The 18,731-nt window shown below is 41.8% G+C and overlaps 2 protein-coding genes across 2 annotated transcripts in view; both read left to right on the top strand.

Moving 5' to 3' along the window:
- Positions 1–13,309, top strand: part of ehd4 (EH-domain containing 4) — a 28,596-nt gene extending 15,287 nt beyond the window's left edge. Inside the window, exons 4-8 of the mRNA XM_076166013.1 lie at positions 3,765–3,931; positions 5,006–5,139; positions 5,510–5,621; positions 7,641–7,805; positions 9,502–13,309. Coding sequence (XP_076022128.1) covers positions 3,765–3,931; positions 5,006–5,139; positions 5,510–5,621; positions 7,641–7,805; positions 9,502–10,059 — 1,136 coding nt within the window. The 3' untranslated portion in view covers positions 10,060–13,309. The remainder of the gene's footprint in view (positions 1–3,764; positions 3,932–5,005; positions 5,140–5,509; positions 5,622–7,640; positions 7,806–9,501) is intronic.
- Positions 13,310–16,372: 3,063 nt separating this feature from the next.
- Positions 16,373–18,731, top strand: part of sptbn5 (spectrin, beta, non-erythrocytic 5) — a 60,897-nt gene continuing 58,538 nt past the window's right edge. Inside the window, exons 1-5 of the mRNA XM_076166025.1 lie at positions 16,373–16,486; positions 17,264–17,431; positions 17,773–17,889; positions 18,002–18,159; positions 18,285–18,513. Of these exons, the coding sequence (XP_076022140.1) occupies positions 16,373–16,486; positions 17,264–17,431; positions 17,773–17,889; positions 18,002–18,159; positions 18,285–18,513 (786 nt within the window). The remainder of the gene's footprint in view (positions 16,487–17,263; positions 17,432–17,772; positions 17,890–18,001; positions 18,160–18,284; positions 18,514–18,731) is intronic.

Here is an 18,731-nt window from a genome sequence, read left to right as displayed (position 1 = left end):
AACCCAAACACTACTGTAAAAACCTGTTATGTTCTCCCTCCTTTCCTCCTTTTGGTAAAATCCTGCTTCATAAACAAAGATGAGCTGATGAGGAGTCTCTCTGGCTTCAACATCAAATATTCTCTTGATGATTGATTACTTTGAAACAAATTGCTCTACTACACAAACATTGGCCACCATATAGCCTCCACTTCTGCTATAATACTGAACTGTACTGGACTACTTGATTCAGCATGAAAAGCCATTCATACATAAGGAGTTTCTTTTCAAAGGAACGTGATGGGCCTGTTTCATCCTAAACCTGTTCCGTAGAAGAATGTGGTGGAATCGTTGAGATGCTGACAGCATCAATGCCTTTGAATATTCCCTGATCTTCATTAACTTTCCTTTCTATCTTGTGCAAGTGAAATATATTGTTGGCTAGGACCATAATGATGATGCAGACATTAGGTGGTCCTCTCTCTTTTCTGCAAAAGTAGGAGTTTCTATTGGATTTCAGTAAGGATCATACAGTAAACCCAAATTTCCGTACTCGTATGTGATATGGTACAGTAATACAATGCATTTCAGACAGCATACAATACAATAGAGCTAATCATTTCAGTACATGCAAGTGCTTTAACAGCGCCGAGTACAGCACTCCCAAGTTGTAGTAGAGTGTAGTATGTAAGTTTCATTCCTACTTTTCCTCTATGAAGGTGTGGTTTATAGAGGCTACCGTGAAATGGCTCAGATTTGGCGGTAGTCTTTGCCCAGCCACGCGAGAGTTGCACAACTACTACTATTTGTTTTCGTGCCCTTCCTCTTCCTCTTCCTGATGACAAATGCCTAACTGGCTAATCGACCGACCATCCATCTATCCTGTGGTTCTGATTGGTGTGTGATCTATTTTGACTCTCGGTGTTTCCACCTGTGCTAATTGGGTTGGAACAGTGATGGCTTGACTGGATGATATTGAATGCCAGTGCTTTTTTAATGAGCACATGATGCAGCCAGTGACATACTGTTTGATGGAATCTGTGTGTGCAGTCTTTCCCAAAAACGTTCACACAAATCTGAATCATTTGTGGAAATGAGGGGAACAAAACAGTGTTTTTTTCTTTTGGTTGATGGCGTTATGATTTTGGATGTTAACTTATTTGGCCCGGTCATAGTGGGTTAGCGAGAGAAACTGTGATAACATGCAGCTGTCTCCAAGTGCTTGCTCATGGGGAAATCTAGACATGCTCCACGCAAAAAGTGCCTTCAGATAACTATCGTTGTGATGTTGCGCTAAATAAAGTTAAAAAAAAGTTGAAATGAATTGAACTCACTGCAATCTAAAGTCAGTTTTGTTTCACCTAGTTTCACTGAATTTGTATTTCATTTGTCACAAAAAGAGCAACTTAATTTTCGTCAATGTTATTCTTTTGTAAGTAATTTCAAATTTATTTTTCCTAGTTTTTTACCCAGGATCTCTTGAATTAAAATATACAGTGTGTATATATATATATCTGTATGTGTATATATATATCAATACACTGTATACTGTATATTGTACTACCTAAGACTTTACCCCGGTGCTTTATCACTTTGACTTCATGTTGTCTGGGCTAAATGTGGAGTCTGACTCACTTTAGATTTTACAGGGTTCATCCATGTTCCAAGCCCTTTGGCTTTCTCCAAATGAAAGCCACAACCAGTGAGCATCGGTTGATTTCCACACAGATTAAGGCTTTGGTCTTGTTGTTGGATGGTTCAGACTGTATTTACCGCTCAGCTTCCCACTGTTGCTCATCTGCTAACTGAGCCTAACACCTGAAGCTGGGTGTGAAAGCCGAAACGGCTCTCTCTGTACACAGACACATTATTTATTCATTGACAGAACATCCCAGACTTGTACAGTCACTGCTTCAGGACTGCTACTGGCACTGTTACGGTTAACATGGCGCTGTTACAATTTGTGTTGAAGTTGCAGGCTTAGTATCAGGATATATTATCTGGATAATGAGATGTGATGGACGCGTCATTAATCTTTCAGCATCTTTCAAACTAAGGTCTTAAAAACATTTGATTGATAATATATGCTCCCTGTGTGACATGCACATATTAAAGATAGTACAGAGCGAATGATAAAATGTTTTCACTTGGTCCACACACAGGTGAATGCAGTATTTGTATATTATTAGTATTTGCCTAAGGCGTTCTGCTGCTCCTGTTTTGTCCAAAGTGTGTGTGTGAGAGAACTACAGTTGTGTGTACAACCGTTATGTTTGTGCTGGCTGTATGTGTTTTGTGTAAACTGTAGATATTAAAGATGACACGTACACACTAAAGGTCAGAACGTACTTAAGACTGTCAAGTAAATAGATGAGAAGCATTTAAGAGCAATGAGTGACTGATAATATATTTTTGCACCAACAAGTTAGTAAGTTGTTAGTTAAATTCTAATGAAATTCATCGTCTTGTTAGGTGCATACAGCAAATTTGGCATTTTGTGAAATCTAGAAGAAATTTGCATCTTTAGATGAACAAGAGTCAAATAGTATCTGAGGGAAAAGATCTAAAAGCAATATGTGTGGTGATTTAATGGTACTGATCTGGTTAGGAAACAAGGTCGCCGCTGCAGTAAACACACAAAAAACAAGTAAAGTCAAATCAATTTCTATTGCCCAATATCACATTCAAAGTCTTAAAGGGCTTTACAGACCCACGGCATCAGGAAAGTTCCCGTCGAGTTTAGTTAAGAATCTGACAAAGATACAAGTGGCTCTTCTTTTTTTGACTTTCATTGTTCTTTGAAGCAGCCAGTCTCTCATTAAACACGAGAAGCTTTTGTCACTGTTGAGTTTTCCAGTTCAGAGCCGAGCTGTCGCCTAGTTTATTGGAACCACACCCTGACCACACTGATCATTTAACACACAAACACACACACACATTCTCTTTTACAAATTCAACATCTTCCCTTCTGCTCGCTGCGTGGGAGCAGTAAGGTGGTAACTGATAGCTGCCGCTCCTCGATTTTGATGGTCCATGTCGGCCAGCGTCACATGGTTACCAACCAGCCCAAAACCAGAGGAAAGGAAGGTGGTGTGCTTTACAGCTACTCTTAGGTATATACTGTATAAAGCTAAAACAGAAACAATATGGAAACTGGTATAAAGTATATATTAGTGCCAGGGCTGGTAGATAAATTCTGCTCTTGGATTGACAGATCCAGTTCTTGAATTATGATAGGATTGTCTCCCCATAACTGGTTGATGTTGATTGTATATTTCCACCATAACAGTATTGAGGACAAAGTAAGGAAAATTAGAGACAGGTAAACAAGAACTTTAAAATCACTGACACAGGTGAAAATGGATTTTAAAAAATGAAATAGAAATTCTGCTAGGCTTAAATCTTCTTCGTTATATTTTGTCATATTGCCAAATATCTCCACATATACTCTTCCATGAATCAACAGGATATTTCCTGCTTCCTTTGTTGAACCCCTGACCTTTCCCCCAGTGTAGCTATCACCACAATACGTGTTATTGCACTGTGGAACGTAGATGAAAAGGAGGCTGATGCAACGTTTCCAAACTTGCAAATCTTCTCAATCAATCACAGTCAATGTCATATTGAACATGAAAGTGTCATAATGGACATTTCAGCCACAAGGGGTCTGTAGTGTGCGTTTGACTGTTAATCATCACACTTCAGTTTCATTGCTTTGCTAATGCAGTGGCCCTGTTTGTCAGAATTGTGTGTTAAAATGAAAGACTGTCTTGTGCCTCCTGCAGGTTATGACTTCTCTGAGGTCCTGCGGTGGTTTGGCGAGCGCGTGGACAGGATCATTCTGCTGTTCGATGCTCACAAGCTGGATATCTCAGACGAGTTCTCAGAGGCCATCAGAGCCTTCAAAGGACAAGATGATAAGATCCGAGTTGTCCTCAACAAAGCCGACCAGGTAGGGAGGAAGATGATGACAAGGATACAGTATGAAACTGACTGCTGCCCAAATGAAGGCCAAACTATACTCTCTGCATCCGCTTGATCGCTTGGGTCTGCTTGATGTAAATTTCATCATCTGCTGACTTTATTGAGCCTGTCAGCGAAGACTGCACAAGTATCGTTAACAAGCGGACATCAAAATGTAGCACACACAGAAATGAGCGTATGGTCTGCATCCCTGCTCTTTTGGAAATACATTGCTCAAAAATATTAAGGGAAACATTAACCATCACAGTATAACACCAAGTCAAATAAACTTCAACAGGTGCAATGGAGAGAGAGACACGAGCATGACAACCTCAAGAAAGGGAATGGTTTAGCATGTGGTGGCCACAGACAATTGCTCTCTCCTCATTCTTCTCTAGTTTTGTGTTCTGCTAGTGTCCTTGTCACTACAGGCAGCATGAGGCGATACCTGCAACCCATTCAGGTCGCACAGGTAGTCCAGCTCCTCCAGGATGGCACATCCATACGTGCAGTGGCATTGTTTGCCGCGTCCTCCACCACAGTCTCAAGAGCATGGAGGAGATACCAAGAGCTGGACAGGGCTGTAGAAAGGCCTGAACCCAGGAGCGGCACTGGTATCTGCTCCTTTATGCGAGGAGGAACAAGAGGAGCACTGCCAGAGGCCTACAGAATGAACTGGTGTGGCAGACTGCTGTTAGATTCTGGGATGACAGCAGTCGGGGTACTATTGGCTTTGGCATGGAGGTCTGAGCGACCCTTGAAGAATATGCCCCCCTAGACCATCACTGACCCACTGCCACCACATGCTAAACCATTCCCTTTTTGGAGTTTATCTTGCTATGCTTTCGCCTCTTCATTGCCCCTGTTGTGACTCATTTGCACCAAAGCAGGTGAAATTGATTAATAAGCACTTGTGTTTCCTAAATGGACTGATTGATATCCCTGAATTTTTAACTGACTTGATGTAATACTGTGATGATTAAGTGTTCCCTTCATTTTCTGGGAACTTTCCTCTGGTCTTCAGTCTAACCACTTCATCCTGCTTCAATTCTTTTCTTGTCAGGTGGACACTCAGCAGCTGATGAGGGTGTATGGCGCCCTCATGTGGTCTCTGGGAAAGGTCATCAACACTCCAGAGGTGGCGAGAGTCTACCTGGGCTCCTTCTGGGCCAAGCCTCTGCAAAACACAGAGAACAGGTCAGCAGGGAATCAATTCAACCAGTCATCCAAAATGAGTATATTTAGGATATTTCAGACGCATTTCCCCAATCTTCTCTCTTGTTGTTCTGTTGGTTTAAACAATAATTGGATAGACACGAGTTTTGGTTGGTGGGTTAGAGAGGTTAAAGGCCCTAGTGTACTACTAGTAGTAGAATGCTCAAGGCAAAGAGACATCTAGCAAGACTCAAGATGTGATGCAGGCTCTTTTGGTGTTCATTGACCCTGAAGGAGAACTTTGTCTTGTGGTATTTGGACCAATTCAAGCTTGTTCTTGAGTCATTTTGTCTTGCTGTGGCCTTCTAAAAGCCTGTCTGAAAGGAGTACTGATCATTTGCCTCCCCGGCAGGCGTCTGTTCGAGGCAGAGATTGGTGATCTGTTCAAGGACATCCAGGGTCTGCCGAGGAACGCAGCTCTTCGAAAACTCAACGACCTCATCAAGAGAGCCAGATTGGCCAAGGTGAGTCAGGAAACTGGATCAATAATCAACAATCAATAATCACAAAGGTGTTTAACACAGGACATGACCCTCTCCTAGCTAATTCAACAATACATAGTTATTTAGGCATATTTACACTTTACTCACAGAGCTGTAGCTAAGTTAGAACCCAGCACCAGAGCTGCTCCATTGATCCAAAATCAGAAAGTAAATATATTGAAGCTGCTGAATGTACTCTGTATACAAGGGTTGGTTGATAAGCTTGGCTCATACTGCAGCTTGAAGCTTAGTGAGTCCGTCTCACTTTTAGCCTAGCTTAGACTGACAGCAGTGGGAAACTGCCAGAGTGAAAATACTCCAACAATTCCATGGTTGAATGACTTACACAGTATTCTAATTCTAAAGACAGACTTCCCTAAATCTTCCAAGGAGTGTGACCTTGGATGATAAAATAGTTTGTCTGCAGTTTTGCTTGGGCCCCATCTTCCTCTGCCGAGCAGTGTTTTTGAAGTTGAGACTGCGTCCTTGTTTTTGTTCCTAAAGAAAAGGACTTCCTGCAGGCAGGCCGTCCTACATGGTTTCCATTCACAACAACATTATTAATGGTGACGGCTGTTTTCCACACTTAGACACAGCTTCCTTCACCTCCCTCACCAGTGTTGCTGCTCCACACATAGACTGACTGCTTGGCTGAGTTTTTCATCTGGATTAGATGTATCACTCTGGTCGAACAGTCATGTTGGAGGAAATACAACCAACAACTTTGCACCGCTGATGATGTAGAGATAATGGTGCTTCCTCTCGAGCACTGTGGCCAAGCTCTGGTGACTGCTCTGACTCCTATGGACCAAACACACACGTAATACACACAAAAGCAGCAAGGAGAAATGCAAATATACATATAACCCACTACTGCCACTATATCCAACATGCCAAGTAGTTTATAAAAAGCACAACATGGTAGCACAGTGTTAACTAAGTGTGTAACTAAACCAAAGGGAACCTGTAAACATGAGTAAATGGGTGCAATTATTAAGTAATTTATGTAGCAGTACATTAATGCACTCTAACCTGCTGTGTGTTAGAATGTTTACATGATGCAATATTTGGCTTGCTAACCAACATCACAACTGTAGTAATGTTGCACTGTTCAATGCCTTTATAACAATGCAGGATTGTCACATGGCTCAGAGTTCTTATCTCAACTCAAGTGTTTCCCGATTCAGCCAGACAAACACAAATCTGTCGTCACACACACACGCACACACACACACACACACACACACACACACACACACACACACAGCAGACCACGTGCACTTCCCATCAGACCCTGACAGAACACGGCATGACCTCATCATCTCCGCAGAACATTCCAGCGTTAAGGAGGGAAGCTGAGAGTTAAGAGGTTCCTGAGTAGTTCACGTGTCTTGAGTGTTAGGGTAATATAAACTTTACATTGAGGTGATCTCACCATGGGGTTCTGCAGAACTGCAGAACTATTTTACTTTGATCAGGTGCAGCAGATCAGGACGAGGACACTTCATTTGTACTTTTAATAAACATAATGAAAACCTGCATTTATAGCACGGCAGGTGTATGGGGCTGCAGATAAATTGAGGAGGTGGAGGAATGTAGACCTGCTGCAATATGGGTGGTGGAAGGGAGGGAGGGAGGGAGGGAGGGAGGGAGGGAGGGAGGGGGACTAAAATGAGAGTTAAGCCATTCAGTTTCTCGGGCCAAGAGCCAAAGTACATCCACACCATTTATCAAAGCTGATTGGGGGAGGAAGGGGTGTGGGGGGGGCGGGGGGGTGGAGCCACATTGTATGCTGGGTGGATTGATAAATTCTAAACCTGTCACAAGGAGATTACCAAAAGGTGTAACATCTTAGTAATACTATTCCTAACATGTTGTTTATCTGAGGTTAGTGATTCTAGTTTACAAGCTCCAGAGGTACTCAAGGCTCTCTGTCACTCCGGGCAAGATTGCGGGCAACTGAAATAATTTCATTCATTTGCCGAATGCTGCCACCTACAGGTCCACGCCTACATCATTAGCTACCTGAAAAAGGAGATGCCGACTCTGTTTGGGAGGGAGAAGAAGAAGGAGGAGCTGATCATGCGTCTGCCGGAGATCTACACCATCCTGCAGAGAGAGCATCACATCAGCCCTGGTGACTTCCCCAACGTGGTCAAGATGCAGGTATGCTAGGACAAATCTGCTGTGGTTGTTTATGATAGGAACTTAGTGCCGCTTCTGATCAGATATTGGAGAGAATAAAAACACACTCACACTCTAACTCACAACACCAGAGATCAGGTAAGAACCTTTTTTCCAAAAGTTGCCATTTGGCATTGTTTGTGTGCGTTTAAAATGTTCTTTAAACATTGCAAATGGAAACAGCAGCTCCTTTCTGTGTTTGGAGAGCAGTTGTTTTTGATTTGACATTTCGCGCAGATGCAAAAAAGCACAAATAACAAAAAACTCACATCACAGGGGAAGAACACAATGTGATACTTACAGCTGGTCTGTCCGGGCCGTAGAGAGATTCGCACTGCAGGTGTGTGTGTGTGTGTGTGTGTGTGTGTGTGTGTGTGTGTGTGTGTGTGTGTGTGTGTGTGTGTGTGTGTGTGTGTGTGTGTGTGTGTGTGTGTGTGTGTGTGTGTGTGTGTGTGTGTGTGTGTGTGTGTGTGTGTGTGTGTGTGTGTTGTCTCACATTGTGTCCCTCTCCACTCTGTGTGGTTCCCTTCATTCCCCAGTTACAGATTGTATTTTTTAGATAACGGGATGAGTGTACCATGCCCTCTGTGACATGTGCTCCCATGATCCACATACACACACACAGACACACACACACACACACACTCTCTCACTATTACATGTGTGTGAAATATGTGCACCCCCCTGCGGAGTAGTGTACTGGCCAGAGGTCAGAGGTCAGCTGAGGACTCCAGTGAGCAAGTGTCCATTAGCAGCTGCTGTCTGTCACGATGGGGGCAAAAATATAAAGCGCTTCCTCGTGACCAATCACCTCATTCAAAATAGCCTCATCATTTCTGCAGGAAAGATCCCCTGGACGTAGCAGCAACATCCCTTTGAGTTCCCCCAGGATATTTGTCATCAACGCTACAGACTCTTGGCAGAAGGCTGACATGCCGTGTGTTTCATACTGCCAGCATTGCAGCTGATTATATTGTATTGTATTATTGTATTGATCACATGTTCAATCGACAGAATGACAGTGTCGTTATTGTATCTAATAAATTATATTAATTTAGTATATATTACCCATCCATCTATTTTCTTCACTGCTTATCCACTAGTGGGTCGATTTTGTCAAGCCTGCCTATGCAAAAATGAAAAACTGATAATTAATGTGAATTCAAAATCCCGTCATTGGCCACTCCAACCTTTTTAATGCTGAAGCAGCATTTTGCTATGTGGATACACGTTGCGTGACTCTTAACTCAACTTGGACTTGAGTAACAGATTTGCTGACTTGAGACTTGACTTAATCAAAAACCTTTGACTTTGACAATGAAGCTTAGTCTGACGTAATTCTTTGCCAAACCACAGATTTAAAATGAATATTAAATAGTGAGCAATGCATCTTTTCCCATTCCCGTTTCATTGCTTGAATGACAATGAGTTGACACAACAGCTCATGGGTTTGATATCAAGGCAGCAGGAAAATGGCTCGGTGTCAAAGAAAATACCAATCACTCTGGCAATACATTTGTTGTAGAGCATTTACATTTGTTCAGGAAAGTGCAGGAATTAGACTTAGCCTTGTCCATCTTGACTTGGAATTTGACTGCAGAGCTGGGTATTGGTGGAGTGTTTAGCCTGTTAAACTGTGTTTTGATGTGTGTATCTGTTTTCTGCCCCGACACACTAGGATCAGCTGCAGCACTACGACTTCAGCAAGTTCCCCTCACTGAAGATGAAGCTGGTAGAGTCAGTAGATAAGATGCTGTCCCATAAAATCGCCGTTCTGATGACCATGATCCGGGAGGAGGAGTCAAAGCAGCCACCGGCCATGGTCTCGGGCGGTGCGTTCGAAGGCTCACACGACGGGCCTTTCGGTCATGGCTACGGCGAAGGCATCAGTGCTGGGGCCGACGCAGAGGACTGGATCGTCAGCCGGGATAAGCACCGCTACGACGAGATCTTCTACACGCTGATGCCAGTCAACGGTAAGATCACCGGCGTCAACGCCAAGAAGGAAATGATGAACTCGCGGCTGCCCAACACTGTCCTGGGGAAGATCTGGAAGCTGGCCGACTGCGACGGGGACGGCATGCTGGATGATGAAGAGTTTGCACTCGCCCAGCACCTTATCAAGGTGAAACTGGAGGGCTACGAGCTGCCCTCCGAGCTACCGGACCACCTGGTGCCCCCTGCCCACCGCAAAAACCCCACCGCCGACATCCTGTACAACCACAACGAGGACTAGCATGCTAACTTGCCCTGCAGTGTGCATAGTGAGCCACGAAAGACTCTGCCACAGCATCAAAACGTCTAGAATCCATCGCAGGTTAACATCCCCCCCCCCTTTGCTGATATTCTGATGTTGTCTTTGGATGTCAGCAATGCCAGCCACTAAACTGCTAAGTACAAATCAGAGTAGATAGCCAGCAAATAAACCAATGGATGCTTCTGCTTGTGTTTTGGTGAAATTTTACAGATAGTCTGTTACTGTTTGTTCTAATCATTTGTTGTTATTGGGGCCAGTGAGACAGAGCACAATGTTCTATCATCAATATATATATAGATACGAAATGATCACTTTTCCTTCCTTAACTTGCCTTAATTTGTTGTTTGTGTGTTCAATTGTTGAGGCACACGGGGGGGTAACATGTAACACTACTAGCAGCTAATGATTTCTAGATGGTGTCGTTTCTGATGTGCCAATCAAGAACATCATTAGCCAGCCTGAGAAGTAATGGAACACATGTAACATTTTGTGATCAGAACAACTGTTTTCGGTTACATTTAGAGAAACACACCTGATCAGATAACAATAATCAGGTTACTGATCTATTAAGTAAAAATGTAAATTGTTGGAAAATCATATTTTAAAAATACATTCGAGAAATGTTGGATTTCACAACCCTCACTTATTCCAGCTGCCCGTTCACCAAGACTTCAGATTTTCCCTTTGACAATTTTGACGGCTCCATTCCACACCAGATGCGCAGTGGACCGCCAAAATAAGAGTCCAACTACAACTGCAACGAGTGTATTGAGGGACAATTGCTGTAGATAGGCAGGCTGTATCAAAACACATGAATCAGCTGTTTGTGTATTTGTAGTTGGACTTTTATTTTGCCATTGTTTGAAAAAGGAAAGGAATCAGATTGATCTACTTTCATTATAAAGAATTTTAACATAATTGGTAATTGTATGATAATGTTTTTAAGTAACCCTCCCCATCCCAATCAATAGTTACATAAAACCTGGTCTCAGCATCAGCAGTGTGTTAGCTGTAGCATTAGCCCTGAGCCCTGGCCTCGTGGTTTAGCTCTTTTTTGGAATAGATTGTGGCTTCATGTGAAGACTAATGAAGAAGAGTGAACGCTGCGTCTGCAACCTAACTGGAGGATTCCCCATGCTGTGTTGGGATTCTGAACCGGCTGTCCAGAGTCAATGTAGCGATCTTGCCTCGTCTTGAACTTCTTGATTTCTTTTTACAACTTGACATCTACTAATAATTCACATGTTTTTTTGTCGTGTGCAACCAACGGTTATGATCGTTGAATAGCTTCAAAAGCCAGCATGAGATATTTGTGCTTTTAAACTCGTGTTACTCTAAACAGTCGATCAGAAACGTACAGTATGTGTTGTTTCAATGCTAACACATAAATATAGCATATCTATATGAAGCTCTCTGCAGTCTAGACTTGGATTAAACATTTAATTACACATTAGGCTCATAACCATTAAAAACGTGTATAGTGGGTTTAATGTTTGGGAAATGCTCTAAAAGTCTGAGTCCTGTTTACCAAGCGATTGCTCAAATGTACCGTGTCACATATGAATGCAGAATTGATCCCTGAACCAAGACTGAGGGTTCAAAGGTTAAAGATGTGACGGACAGGAGAAGAGGACAATTGATGCTGTTAATAAGAGCCCTCAGAAACGGCACCATCAAGAGTTCTTTTGTTGCATATTCAACGCTAACCCAAACTGATGATGGTGTGAGCTGAGTCACAATGCAGCCCGAATATGTTCCTATACATGATTCTGACAAAGGTCCAAATCCAAATCAATATTCAATAATGATCCAAGTAAATATTTACATGGTTAGAGAGACAAGATATTAGCTCTGAGGTGTTTAACTGTTTTACCATTGTGCTTCCTGTCCAACTCAGATTCCTTGGTGCCTCTGGGTTTTAAACGTTAGAATCAATGAGCCTCTAAACACCTCAGGTTGCTTTCTGTCAGGCTTACAATTTATCAATCAAATCTTACATTCCCCTGCTTAGCTTCTTCAACACGCTAAGTGTTCTCATCAGTGCCTGCTTGTCGGAGCTGCTTTCCCCCTGAACACAGCTTGTATTTACACACTCGTGTAATCACACCTCAGGTTTGTGTTCCAGAGCTTTATGTCCACATGCATACAGCAGTGCCTTTACGTTCAGAGTTCCTATGACAGAAGTGTTTCTTCTCGAGGATTCTGCAGGTGGGCGGCTTGTGTTCAGTGCCTTAAGAGACTGGAAGAAACTTTTAGCTTAGCTGCAGTTATTTTAGGAACTTAAAACAGATTTTGTAGCCGATATGAATCTATTTCTGAACACTTGCAAATCATCTGCCAGTGTTTCCATTGATTTCCTTCCTTTTTCCATTGACTTTATTTTATTTCTGTTAAAACAAACTTGAACCTAGCTACAGATAAGAGATCACAATTGCATCATCTTTATTGTATAGCCATCTTCTGTGGTAAATGTGCTGTAGTACATTTGAGAGCAGAGACCGTTTGGAGAAAACTTGATGGTGTGTTCAAGGACACTCCAACGCGGTCTGACCTTTTGCAGCGGAACAGAACCTGATATGCGGCTGTACAGACGTTTAAGCATCAGGCTTAAACAAGTGCTTGACTGTATCCCAGATATGGGATTGGAACAAAGACTACATGCTTATCTTTTCATCTCAATCTTATTTTATCAGTGATGGAGGCGTAAATGAAATTATAGCGTTGCTCACAGGAAAACAGAATATTTTCAATTGATAACCTGATTAATGCACAAAATATTGTTTTTCTTTTACTTAATCTATAGGTCAAACTTAAATGTATTTCTTGTATTTGACATATGACTAAAAGTGATGGATTGGGCCAATAATGTACAACTGAACAAATGTGTGTCATTTTCTTGTCGTTCAGTCTTATCAACTCTCGGATGTTAGAGCATTTTTAAATGCACCAGCAAGTGTTTTGGAAATGGTGTGCACTCACCTTTTTAAAAGCGATGGTATGGTCCTTTATAAAGAGGAGATATCTTTTATTCTTGTCAGTTCTCACCAAAGATATTTCCATTGTAAAGATGCCTCTCTCGGTCAGATCTTGTTGTTTAAACTGTACATTTGAGGGAAAACCCAATCAAATCTCCACTCCTCTGACCGACAAAATGTTATATTTTTGGGATTTTTATGTAAAGTGTATGTTTGTCTGAATGTGTTACTGATAAATTGGCTGTTACTCTGGATTTGGTCTGGATTGTTTTATTATGCTGATGATGCACCTTTTCATTCTTCAAACTTTAACCCAAAAGATGATGAAGTAGACCTCTGCTGCTTTGAAGTCTGTAGTAAGTGCTTAGGTAGGTTCTTACTCAATATCTACTTCCTACTTCATATTATAGTGTGTTGTATCACTTACCCTACTGACAACTTCTGAAGACTACAGGCTAACGAAAACGATATTACTAGAACTTCTTCCAGACCTCAACTCTCTTAGTTTTAATTTTGAAACTTGTGTTTCAACCTCAACACAAAGTGGAACCTGCAATGCCACAAGGGTCACAGCTTTCCTGACTCAACAGTGTTCTCTCCTGCCACAAGCTCCTAAAACATGCTCAGGTCTGGTGTTTTAAAACAGAGGACTGTAGTGACCATAGTGACCAAATTAGCGGGTCCCCGTCATGTTTAATGACTCCCTCTTAAAGACAAACAGCAGTGCATAAGTTGTGTAATGTCCTGTTCATCTGTACAGGGAGGGGTCTGGTTATTTTGGCCTGGAAGAGGGACAGAGATGCATCATCAGTCATCATTCCGAATGGAAAAACACACTCACACACTTCCTTAAGTTTGCTTTCGTTTCATCGTAAATGGTTCCCCCCCCTTTCCCACTCCAGCTTTGGGTTTAATCACATAGGTCTCGTAGGTCTCACTGAATAAAGCTTCATGAATGCTTCATGAATGCATTATGCATTTTCATTTGCATGACTCAGCAGGGAAGGAATATTTTATTCAACAATATCTACAAACATCCACATGCAGTCAGTGTTGGTCTCCTTTTTAATGTCGACATGCCTTTGAAGCTGGCTCTGTCAGTGTGAGACTCTGCTGACTCGGTTCAGATCTGCAATTTAAAGTGAATTCACTTCAAAGTCAAAGGAGGAATGCGGAGATTAGTCAAAACAAATCCAAGTCACTTCCAGTCCGCTTTTCTCATTCTTTGTGTTTGTTAAAGTTGCTTTTTTTTGGCATGCACCATTCAGAAAACTCTTTCTTGGAGAAAACAATTGTGTAGTGCAAAGAATAGCAGATTAAGGGGGCAAATACATGTGGTGATTTAAAGAACAATGGGATTTTTACGTCATACCAGTATTTGTAGTAGAAATATAACCATGGAGATACAGTGACATATTAACAAAACAGACACTGTATAGGATGTAAATTCAAGTATAGTGACTCACCAACCAACCCTTTATATGAGCACTATAAATTTCTAGAGGAGGTTCATAAAATTGTCTTTATGAAATGTCATAAAAATGAGGCAAAGTAATATGGCAAATGAATCTAGAAGCACTATTGTGTGGTCAATATTTTATCAAATGAGCGGAAACACAGACAACCTAGATGGCAATTTATTTAATACAAGATATGCAGATATTATTGGACACCGATCAGACTTCACAAAATGGTTACAACTGATAGGGACTTGTGCTGGAATTGTCACTTAACTCCGAATACTGGTGTGCTTATGCTTAAGTAGAATGTGAATACAGAAATCTTATTTGTACTGAAGTATTGTCACAATTGTATTATGACTTAAGTGAAGTTGAGTACTTATCCGACAGCTAGAGTGTAACTAGCAGTAGATGAATAAACCTTTACCCTTGGCTCAGCAGTCAGGTGAGTCGCTTGCTCATGCTGTAAATCCAATGGCTTCAAAGTTCACACATTCTCACGCTTCATATCAGATGAAAAGGCACACTTTTTTTATGGTAACATGACAAGACAGCAAGTAAAACGGATTGATCAGACATTTTCTGGGATTAGAAGCAGCCCGAGGTGATTTATTCCAAAACTTCTTTCGATCTTTCGTCACTTTGTCTTTCCTTCTGGAGCCAAGAAAGTTAATAGACAGCTAGGCAGAGAGGAAGGTAAGCAACATAACTGTTTCTTATTCAAGTATGTGTGTGCAACTATGATACTAGTGCTGATACTAACATCTCTTGCTATTCTTCTTGATTTTGCATGCTGCCCTTAGATCTTTACATGCTTGTGTTTTTAATGTCAGCATAATCTAAGCAGGCCTCTGTTTTTTTGTGCACTTCTGGCAAATCCTTTGTTGATTGCACATTTATTAGAGTTTTGTTTATCAATAAAGCAGAATTGGTTATTAATAATTATTGTTCTAAAGAGTTACTGTAAATTTGGTGGTTTAAAGTCTGCATATTTAAACATTTTTAGTTGCCCTCTGCTTTCCAACTGTCATTTATGGCCACACCCAGAATGGTGATGTCACAACAATGTGACTACTACTGCACTTATTGCACTATGCACTATTACTTAAAACAACTTCTTTGCCAAAATTAAAGAAAAAATAGATAGATTGATGGGTCATTGAAATTCAAAACGAAAAGCAGAAAAGCATTAAAAGACAATACAACATTTTTTAAGTTTAGTAAGTTTAGTAACTAGACAGCTTTCATATGAAATTGTTATTCATCCTACAGGAACAATGTTTTGACAAATGTGATCACCAAAAAGAAATTAGCCGAAATGATCGCGCGAGTTAATTTGTGCTGCAATTCTCAGGAACTCAAAGATCAATGAGTTGTGTTCTTAAAGGAACACAAACACACACACACACACACACACACACACACACACACACATACACACACACACACACATACACACACACACACACACACACACACACACACATAGCGAGAGAGACACACAGCGGGGCGTTGACACAGCTCTGACATGGTTTATGAAATGACAGGAATTTATTAAGGTCGCGTCAGCAGAATGAAACATCATCAGTGTTAAACATTCACTAAGGTTCAAACTGCGGTGGATGCATTTTCTTGCAACTCTTTGCAAGCTTTCCTCTCATCAAAAATTACACTTTTACATAAATAATATTGAATTTAACCACGTTAAGGGCAAAGGGTTTGGAGTCTGAGCCCTATGACAGAGGGGCTTATAAAAGAACTTAATCATGATGGATAAAGTTGCTTTGTCTTGACCTGATCTGAGAAACTAATCTGTTTTAGTCATCTATAAATGATGTTTGTCTCCAGCCTATCAGGATGGATGGAGAGGAGGATGGGGCCGGGCGTGTCCGACAGCTTCAGGAGCAACGGATGACGGTCCAGAAAAAAACCTTCACCAAGTGGATGAACAGTGTTTTCTACAAGAACGGGGTGAGATGTGAAGCGGCCACAGATATGCCACATGATTCAGTCCCAACGGCTCTCACCATGCTCTCATATAGGCTGGGTGAAATATATGGGCTCAGCCTTTCCTCACCAGGAACGTCCTCACATATTTCATATTCAAAGGTCAATTAATCAGATCATTTTTACACACTTCACGTGCTGTGTGGTTGAATAAATCTGTTGGTTGTAGTGGGATTACATTAGGATTTACTTTTCAAATTCAATGAGAAGTAAATCTGTGAAATTACTGTGGCCCATAGACTGTTAAAATAAATGTGGCTAAATGTGTTAAAACAAAACATAAGCTCAGTTTTCCTCAAACCGCTGTGCTGTCGGATCCTCTGCAGTGCCGTGGTTTCTCTGGGTATGAAATTGTGTATTCTTTTAAGCAGAGGCCTGCTGTTGAGGCCAGAATCACTCCCAGAATTCCAGTGAGATTTCCCCATGATGCTGTAGGATAAAGAGAGCACTATAGAGAAGCAGGCAGCTCCTTTTGTTCAATAACCATAACCTTCATGCTCTTGTGAGGCTGTTGCTGCTTCCCATAGTCTTTCTTTTAATGGTACATTTTAAAATCTTCAGGAAAACAGACATGTCTAAAAGGCTTTACTTATCTTCCCTGTTGCCATGGAGATAAATGCATTACCATCATTAGTTCAACACAACCAGGACTAAACATGGCAAAACAGGTCAAATAGAATAGAATAGAATAGAATAGATTATTTAAAGATCACCTGCTAATTGTGTGCCCTCGTTCTGCAGGAGAGCATTGAGCTGACTGACGTCTATACAGAGCTGAAGACCGGAGTTGTTCTGATTCGTCTCCTGGAGCTTATTTCCAGAGAGACGCTGCCACCGCCCAGCCGTGGAAAACTCAGAGTCCACTTCCTGGAGAACAACAGCATCGCTATCAACTTCCTCAAATGCAAGGTATTTTCCTGTCCATGAATGGCCACAGAACCAAGGTAATGTCCCAGCTCTGTCCCTGAAAGTTCACAAAAGCTAGTTCATATCCTGTCACTGTGCATATAAATGTCTTTCTTCACCCTATGAAAAAGGTTTAATCTGCCTAAAAAGCCTAAACAAGGTTTTCTTTTTGGCAATACAGTGCTACACCAGTATTGAGATTGGTATTATCTTGTGGCAAAACATACGCATTGCACCCCTCTCACATCCCTGATACTCACTGATGGAGTGTGTTGAGGGACATAAAATATGTGTAACACATTTTCTTTCAAACCCTTAGTTGTTGGTCACTGTCTCCCTATTAGATTCGGGTGGACCTGATTGGTCCAGAGAATGTGGTGGACGGGGACAGGACCCTGATCTTGGGTTTGCTGTGGATAATCATCCTCAGATTCCAGATTGGAGCCATCAACCTGGAGGGGGTAAAGAATAAGCTGCAGAACATTAAGACTAAGATTTGGAACACCATAAGTACTTTTTCTTTACTTTCATTCCCTTTTACTTTTGCCTATGTTTCCTTTCTCCTCTCCTCAGACAGGGAGTGGGCCCAGTGTGGCTAAACGCTCAGCAAAGGAGGCTCTGCTGATCTGGTGTCAGATGAAAACTTCTGGCTATGATGAAGTTGATGTGAAGGACTTCTCCTCCAGCTGGAGGAGTGGACTGGCATTCAATGCCCTCATACATGCTCACCGGTAACAAACAAACAAACAAACAAACACACACACACACACACACACACACACACACACACACACACACAGTTTTCTGTCTAATTCTTAGCTTCCATTTCCATCCATCTCTCTTTCCTCCATCACAGGCCTGACCTTTTTGACTACCGCCGTCTCCAAAGTAATGACCCCCGCAGTAACCTCAGCCACGCCTTCTCCCTGGCAGAGCGGCAGTTTGGGATCATGCAGCTACTGGAGGTGGAGGATATAGTTGTTCCACATCCTGACGAGAAATCCATCATGACCTATGTGTCTCTGTACTATCACTATTTCTCCAAGATGAAGCAAGGACAGACGGTCCAGAAGAGAATTGCTAAGGTCAGAACGTGACTAACTTCAAAATAAGGTCTTGTGTGTGTGTGTGTGTGTGTGTGTGTGTGTGTGTGTGTGTGTGTGTGTGTGTGTGTGTGTGTGTGTGTGTGTGTGTGTGTGTGAGAGAGAGAGAGAGAGAGAGAGAGAGAGAGAGATATCACACGTTATTGTTTAAACGTTGTAGTGTTCCCCCCTCTGCTGGCTATTTTGATAACTGCAACGTT

Source organism: Genypterus blacodes, unplaced genomic scaffold, assembly GCF_046128005.1.
Source record: "Genypterus blacodes isolate CSIRO-AG114 ecotype Tasmania unplaced genomic scaffold, CSIRO-AGI_Gbla_v1 ptg000154l_1, whole genome shotgun sequence".
Classification (NCBI taxonomy): Eukaryota; Metazoa; Chordata; class Actinopteri; order Ophidiiformes; family Ophidiidae; genus Genypterus; species Genypterus blacodes.
The sequence above is the reverse complement of the archived record's forward strand: the minus strand, read 5'-3'. Positions and strand labels throughout refer to the sequence as shown.